Genomic DNA, 8937 nt, shown 5'->3' on the forward strand with positions numbered 1-8937 from the left:
AAAGTTTGTGCTTATTTGGGGTGAAATTGAACATCGTTCCCTCCAACAACTCATTAAACGCACACTGAGAGAGGCTGAGTGTCCTGCAGATTTTAGAAACATGGCATGACATCCAGATAACAAGCTGATTGCTGTCGGTGAGTCCCGGTGGGGTGTGGGGGGGATGCTGTACTTATGCCCAGAATTTTAAAAATGCTCATGCTTTCTGGTACTGCAGATATATATTTTCAAGCTGTTGGACTTTTCGAGTCTTTGAACTGCAGCTGTGAGATTTTAAATCACATCTGATGTCAAGTACCAGTGACTGACGGCAACCAGGGTGGAGTTCACACCTAAATGTTGAGCTGGTCCCTCTTCATTTGACTTGAGAGGAGCTGTTTGCAGGCAGGTCTGTTTGGATCGTGGAGATTTTTTCCCCTATTATTTCCAGGGAGCTCTCTCCATGTGATGAACTTGACGGGCCTTTTTCCGCTGAGTGCTGCTTCGAGCTGTTGCCTTCATCCAACTCCAGGAAGGCTTCTCTGCTTTGGGGTTTAATGAACTGCACACTTAATCTGGGCACTGCCACGGCACCGCCCTGCTGGTTGGGTTTTCTGATGCAGTGGGACAGGGTGGAGACGCAACTCTTTTTGAAGTTCTCATTCATGAAGGCATACACGATAGGATTGTTGAAGCTGTTGAAGAACCCAATGGCCTGAACAATGGCAATGAGCATGGTGAGTGTCACCCCGTCGTATTTCTTCTCCAGGTCATCTGGACAGTTAAACATAGAGACAAGATCATAGTTAGTCTGATCCAGATATTAAGCTACTATATGTCTAGGAATTGTTCTTTTTTTCCAATTATCCATTACAATTCACATTGACTCTATGACTCTTTGACTTGACCCTATGACTTACTTACAGTATTCAAACAGCATGTGGACCGTGTGAAATGGTGCCCAGCAAACAGTGAACAGCAGGACAATGGTGATCATCATTTTAACAGCTCTCTTCTTTTTCCTGTAGAGGTTTAAAGCAAAAATAAACAAATACAAGTAAAAGCAAATCTTAAAACGAGTAAAAAAAAGAGCCTTCTTACTTCAGGCATGTTGACTTGTTATAGCATGAGAGGAACAGGTGCATCTAAAATCACTAATGATGGCACTCTTCCACAAAGGTAAGTGTGCCAAAGGGCAGCATCAGTGAGCCAGCATGAAATAATTATCAGGGCCCTTGGACTCATATGCCTGAGTGGAGGCCATTTCTCCCGAATTTGGAAGGGCCAGCACTCCAGTAAAGCAGCCCCAACTCCCACTGTTGTTCAGGGAAGGGCAAAGACTGTCCAAACAAAACAAAACATAAAAAGGCAAGAGAATGAGAAAAACAACACAGCATTGGTTGTTTGTAGGATCAGCTTGATACTAAGAAGAAACCGAATCGTTCTGACAGCAAAACACTTTTAATTTTAACAGATTCAGAGTGCCATATATATGAATAATCAATCTCCTTGTTGTTTCACCTGTAAGCACCCAATAATCAGGCCATTTTAATACAGGTAGCATTCTGGCTGTTCTCTGATCCACTGTAATGCAGGCCATGTTGACAATCACAGCATGAATCAAATGCATCACACATAAGAAGCCATCAAGATAGACTGTAATAGCTTGTATTTGCTGATCGGGGGAACTAATGTGATAATAATTCCTGCTTTTGCTGTTGAATGGATGTGCTGCTTGGTACTAAGACGCCACATGGGAGCTTACTTACGGGAGCTAACAATGGCTGGAGGTGTTTTGTCACATATAAGACCTGAAAAACATCTGTCGGTGCTTTCAAGTATCAATATGTATAATTTAAAAGAAGGGTTCTAGGCCACAGTTCTTGAATATGCAACCAGTGTTCATTCATAATCTCCTGCTTTGTCTTCTGTCATTTCCTGAATCATTTCCATTTGTTTAAACTGCTTAAAACAACTAATTTGTATATCCAGTAATAGAGCAGGAAGAAGAATAAAGGCCAGGATGGTTTGGATCAACATTTAAATTATCTATGTTTGATAAGGAGAAAGGTTTTGCATCCTGTTGCCAATCAAAAGCTATTGTTGGTTTCTTCTTAACCATGACAACGACATCCCAAAGGGTAACCATAGCTTATGTAACATCGGGACAATTGTTCCCTCCTTTTGGCTGCCTAAAAGTGATGTAAATGTTCAGTGACCAACATTAACTGATAATAAACATGTCATGCAGGAGCCCTGACCCACCAGTAGGAGTTGATAGTGCAACAACAATGATATGACCCACCCCCTACTACTGCCAATACTGTTCACTGGAATGCAAATCTAAGCCAACAATACCACTAGCAGGAAGATATTTTATACACACTGGAAGATGTGATGCTTGAGAGACATTTTTCTGTGGTAAAAATGCATGAATACTGCATAAACACTCCAGGGTTAAGGAGACACCTCTGCTGTCAAACCTACCTTGAGATCTTACTGATCTCCCTGTGGTTCATGGTGTTGAGGACTGAGGAGTCGCCCACTCTCTTGCGAATCCACAACTCAATTCCAATACGAGTGTAAAGGAACAGCATGGCTGCCAAAGGGAGCAGGAAAAGAGCCACCATAATGAAGGTGGTGTATGCCTGCCTGTGATTCAGAGAGCGCCAACTCTCCTGACAGCACACATGATAGTGATCATATAAGAAGTCGTACTTCACCTGGGAGAGGATGGAAAAAAAGCTTTCAGTTATGAAAGAACAATGAAGAAAAAGTAGCTCTCACTAACATGTGACACATTTGACACATTAATTAAAACCACTGCAGTAGGCTCTAAGTATCATTCACAAATACATTAACTCTTAGATTCCTCTGTTTTCCCTCTTTTTTGCCCCTAGCAGTTGCTAGTATAGAGACATGGGTGAAGCCTCACCAGCTTCCCACTTATGAACACAACCATTAAGATGTTCATGAAGACAGTTGGACATCGTTTGCAGATGTATCCCCAAATCTGTCCCACAGTATAGTAGTAGTGCCAACATGTCATCTCCTATCATTTCAAAGACTGGCAACCCCAGTACCACAGTTTCCTCTCAAAATACATGACAGCACATGTACAAGTGCATGCCAGATGAAATAGTTATAAAACCAAAAAGATGGTTGTTTTTCATGCAGTCTGTGTCAACATTTGTAAAGATGGAATACATAATATGAGACAGCAAGTTGAGTTAACATGCTAATGAATTTTATGCCACACAATGCAATATTCTTTTCTTTTTACTAGGTTTGTGTGGTCCATTATGTCTAGAAACTAGAGTCTACACAACTATATTGTTGATAAAAAATGCACTAGCCCTCAGTGCAACAAAGTATGAGAATCCAATATTCTCAGTAAAGACACTAAATGGCATGAAGAACACAAAAGGCTTGGATCAGCAGCTATGCTGGAATGTGACACATCTCAAGCTTGGCGCTCTTCCTTAGGCAGTATCCCTGCTTGAAATGTTGCAGTCTAGAGTAGATGCTGAACCACACTTTTCTATGCTCTACATGCCATTTAGTGCCTGTATTCATGCACACACTGACCATATTAAATTCTGTCACTTCTTTTTTTTTTTTTCTTGCATTTGACAGCTCCGATCCTTTTTTACTGACTATTTTCACTGAACTGTTTGGGAAGCCTTTTATCACTGTTTTCCTTTGGATCCCTTGATTAAAAAAGCAGGTCACAATCAACAAACATTTATGCATGAGGTTTTGCTATCTGTGACAGGCTTAAAGCACGAAAGTAAGCAAGATAATATCAAGCTATCTTTCTGAACCTCTGTAATTCAGTGAATTCAAACCTCAGGACTCAAGCCTTGAATTACTCTGGTTCACAAATATGTCTGATACTGATTATATTTAATTACTTGTTTGTATCTGTATTGATATTAACCATAAAGATATATTTTTCAAAGCTAAATCCAGTATTTGACAAGAATTTTGCCTTCAGCTTCAACAAAGCTTGTGGTCACAGTCAAAGGAAGCTAATGAAAGGAATTTTGTGATGGGTTGCTTTGATGGGCACCACTTACCTCTAGCTGCTGCACAAACAGCATCGGTGAGCCCACTATCACAGAGGCAATCCATACAAGCCCTGCAGGATGCAGAGAGATATGTTGATGTAATTTGCAGATAAGACTCTTGGTTCAAATACAGTACATGTACCATGCAGGATGTGCAGTGTTTACAGTAACTGCCAGGGTAATTCAAGGAGAGTGACCTGTGTGTGACTAATGCCGAACAGTGATCACAGCAGCTGTACAATTCAATTCTTCTCTCCTGTAATTAACAAGCTGCCAATCACGCCAAGTCTCTGCATCGTTCCTCTGCAATTCCTTGTTTTCTGTGATACCTCAGGACTCAGATTTAAATTAGTATGCTATCCTTAAGTTTATTCTCTTTCATAAATGAAATGTTCGCACTTGTTAACCTTTTCACTCACTAAGGTTTTGACAAAAAGAATTCAGATGAGGAAAGCTTGGCATTCAGTCTGTTGTGAAGCTTCATAAGAACAATTTGGCTTCATTCTCTCACTTGAGTCTCACAAACTTTTATAACAAGGAACCCTAAAGTTTGGTTATTAAAGAGTTACACAAATACATGCACTGTGGTGGTTTGTTTTTGTTTTGTTTGCTTTTACAGTTGAGCAATAATCTTACTATCCAAAATCATAGTAATAGTAAATAGTATATGACAGTAAAAAGAAGTGTGAGAGTGAAACCTTCATAAAACACAGCCTATAGCATATTTATGTACTACCTTTCTCTTTGCACATCTGATGTATATCTACTGTATGATAAGCCAGTATCAGCCAAAGCTGATATATCAGTTGGATTCTACTTTTAAGGCTTGTGACATACTTGCATTTTATCAACTTGCATGCATATACATGCAGCTACAACACATGCTGATTTTTTCACATTCTTGCTTGTGCACTCTGTGTGTGTTCCTTGAGCATTAAAAAAATGTCCATAATTTGGCATATCAAGATTGTCCAACACAAGAATGCAACCTTGAGAACTTCTAGTTTTGCACGGCATAAACAAACATGTAGCAACACTCAATCAGGTTACTCCATTGTTAATTATGAAGCTGCAGCAGTAAAAGTGGAAGCTGCACCATAGTGGAAAAATTTCTGTTTTTTGTAATTTCTTGTCTGACATTACTGTACACCTCTAATGAATAGCCACTCAAAGAGGCTGAAATATGCTTCTCCATCTGCATGTAAGTTGAAAAATTGTGTTTGTATAGCTGCTTTTGTATTTAATCTTTTTAATGAATCAATGCAGCTGTAACTTGTTCACAGAACACAGGCTTCCTTGAATTCACAGACAAACCTTCAAAGCACATAACATAAGCCCTGCGTGAAAAGATATAATACCTAGCATCCTGTATGCTCTTTTCGATGAATACTGTCTCCTCATTTTCAGTGGGAAGACAATGCCCTGGTATCTCTCAATGGCAATGCAGGTCATCGTGAGGATGCCTGTCACTATGGCTGTGGTCTGTACAAAAGGAACTGTCTTGCAAACCAGAACGCCTGCAGTAAAAACAGAGGATGAATAGGTGAGGTACAGAAAAAACAGCAGGACACTAGTTTTTCCATTAAAGGTCATATGACACCTATCCTTTCTATCTTCCTGTGGGGCTTAATTGAATTGACAAAACAAACATCTCTAAAGACACTTGACCTCATCGATTTTGACTAATGAAGCTCAGAGCTGAAACCCAGGTGACAACATGCACTGTAGGTAAGATGCACATGTCAACTATGATTCATCCAGAACTAATTGTGACTGTATATAAATGCTTCAAGCCTGGCCTTCTATTGCTATGATACACTAAATGTCACAGTATTGGTTACACTCCTTACTGGTCATCAGGCACGTTCACAATGTTGTGATCTGTGAAATATATGAAATCCACTGCAATAGTCCTGTATAGTATATATATATATATAAACTGAATCCTTGAGAAGACACAGGGGCTCAGTGTGTCATTTCAAAGTATTACATCCTGTTGCAGCTAACTGGGCTTCTCCTTAAAGTTCATTCCTGGAGGAGATCTAGAATCTTAAATATTAAGGTATCAATATCTTTACCTTTACTACTGGACTACAGTGATCTGCTCTTTATTAATGTATCTGACCAATGCCTGATGTTGGATACTGTATACCAGCGCACTTTGCGTTTTATCACTGGCTGTGACAATGTAACATCACTTTACTCTGTATGGTGCTGTTAGGTGGCCATCTCTGTATGTCCACAGATCTATCTATCTATCTATCTATCTATCTATCTATCTATCTATCTATCTATCTATCTATCTATCTATCTATCCATCTATCTATCTATCTATCTATCTATCTATCTATCTATCTATCTATCTATCTATCTATCTATCTATCTATCTATCTATCTATCTATCTATCTATCTATCTATCTATATAGCATGTTTGACATAATTAGAGCTGTCTGTTTGTTTGGTTTGATAATCTGCAGTTTGCCCAGTGTTTGGTTTCATTCATTCATCTAATTTGCAATATTGTTTTGTTTTTTTAAATTTGCAATATTGTTGTTGAGCTGCTTAGGTTTAAATACTTTGAGTAAATGTGGACCCATGTCTGATGATTTAATACCCTAGATCATTATTAATTAGGCTGCCTACTCCTTAGGCAAGCTGTTCAGTTGAATTGATGCATTTTTCTATGTAATGTACGTGTGAGACTGTTTGTGTGTGCGTGACTTACATTTTATTATGATAATTATGATTGTATTATTGATTTCCTCATTGTTGAGCACAGTTTGGTGAAGTTGTAGTCGGCTTTCCAAATGCAAACGGTTTGACTGTGTTTCTGTCCGATACATGACAGCAGTTTTCCACATTTTAAATATTCAAATCCTGTCGAGATCATTCGTGACATGCTCTTTAAGAGTATCAAGTACAACTTTAAAGATTTTAAACTCACCTCCGAACCATTCAGACGAGATGTTCTGCAGCAGAGTAAAAGGGATGCAGAAGAAAGTGATGAGCAGGTCGCTGACCGCAAGAGAGCAAATAAAAACATCTGTCGCAGTCTGTGTCGCCCGTTTTTTCACAACTATGTAGATCACCAAACTATTTCCAGCCAGAGCCAAAGCGAAAATAACCACGTACATGATCACGAAGGTGGTCTTGGCGCTGTACGGTAACTCGGGGATGTAGACGAGCGGCTGGATGTTATAAGTGTTGATGAACTCGTGCCGGCTCAGGTTGTAGTACTGGAGCATCTCTTGCAGCACTTCAGGAGTTATTTTGGTGGACCCCTGCCCAGAATCTGTCGAGGCTGCTGACATACTGACACGCGTCTTCAATCCTGAGTACAAGTTGCTTTCAGAAAGAAAGAGAGGAAAGAAAAATCAGAGCTGAAACATCCTCTAGAACCCACAGGTGCATCTGGATGTTGCGCTGCCTCTTTCTCCTAGTGGAGTCAGCTGCTGTCGCTGCTGTGTGTAAGTGTGTGTGTGTGTGTGTGTGTGTGTGTGTGTGTGTGTGTGTGTGTGTGTGTGTGTGTGTGTGTGTGTGTGTGTGTGTGTGTGTGTGTAAAGGACAATGGACCAATAGGTCTGTTGATTGATCTGATGTGTGAATATTTGATCTTATATATGGGATATACAAAAACTAAACACGCTCATGCAAACCATCACAATTACAGTATATCTTCCTAAAACATTTTTTATTGCAGCTGGTTGTCACAACAAAGACATCAGTCTAGATAAGTGGTTCAAACCTTTTTGGCAGTTGTGACCCCTTAACATTTAACCCAGTATCACAAAATCATATACTGAGCCCAAAATCCAGATTGTGAAGCCCCAGGGGCCTTTATAATTTATACAGAAATACATCAGTAAAAAGGCCAATGGCTGTGACAGCTTGGTGGCAGCCTGCAGCACCTTGTTAACTGCCTGTGGCACCTCAGTGGCAGCCTGTGGTGCCTCAATGTGCCTCAAGGTTGATATGGTTAATCAGCTGGATTTTTCATAATCATTTTTTGGTGGGTAGCTTAATTCTTTTTAAAATCTATATACTTATTGTACACTGTAAGTACTTTTCTGTGTGTTGTGTTGTGATGACTGAATAAACACTACTACTACCTAGTCAAAGTCCAGCATGTACAAAGTGTATGAAAAATAAATCAAATCAAAATAAATTTAAATACATTTGTTTTGAATAGATTTCTGATAAATATACAGAAGACATTAAAACTCAGTTCTAGATGAACATCATAAACAACTTAATCTAAATATACAATGATTACAAGAAACGCTTCAAATCATAATCTCTACTCAGTCCATGAGGTGACAGGGTTCTCAGATGGAGGGTCCAATTGTGATACGATACCTCAAGGGGAAGTGACATGTAAGATTTAATGACTGATCTTATCACTTGCCCTTGTGTTAAATCATATGTTGGAAAGACAAGTAGAGCACTGGAAACTTGATAGCAAAATCACAGACATACAGCATGGGCAAAAAAGGATGACAAAAGTATAGAAAGTAACAATGGATTGATGACACATATGAAACATTTGATTTTAAAAAAGAAAATATATATATGACACTTGTGAACCCTATAGGTGCACTTAAAATTACAGAATAAATTCAACCAAAGAATAAGAATAAGGACCTGAAGATATAACATTGACATAAAATTACTAGTGACAGGTCAGTAAATACCAAACAATGTCCTAAGAAGTTTATTGGAAGGAGCCATGTAAATTGGCACTAATAAATTGATGGGGATCACTTGTTCAACTTACAATTGTAATGCCTCTGTGGGGTCATGTGTGGTAGTGGCTAATTAATTTCTTTCTCCCTTGCAGGTGAAGAGCTGAGACTGATTGCTGTAACTCACGGCACCTGGGCCTATAGT

General features: G+C 39.2%; 1 protein-coding gene across 1 annotated transcript; it reads right to left on the minus strand.

The window, feature by feature from the left end:
- Positions 1–355: 355 nt before the first annotated feature.
- On the minus strand, positions 356–7361 carry qrfprb (pyroglutamylated RFamide peptide receptor b). Its single transcript, XM_062442346.1, has 6 exons — positions 6995–7361; positions 5408–5566; positions 4059–4120; positions 2467–2702; positions 904–1001; positions 356–753 (listed from the first exon to the last, which is right to left on the minus strand). The coding sequence occupies exons 1-6, from the start codon at positions 7359–7361 to the stop codon at positions 356–358; spliced, it is 1320 nt and encodes a 439-aa protein (XP_062298330.1).
- Between the last annotated feature and the right edge of the window lie 1576 nt (positions 7362–8937).

Source organism: Scomber scombrus, chromosome 21 (assembly GCF_963691925.1).
Source record: "Scomber scombrus chromosome 21, fScoSco1.1, whole genome shotgun sequence".
Classification (NCBI taxonomy): Eukaryota; Metazoa; Chordata; class Actinopteri; order Scombriformes; family Scombridae; genus Scomber; species Scomber scombrus.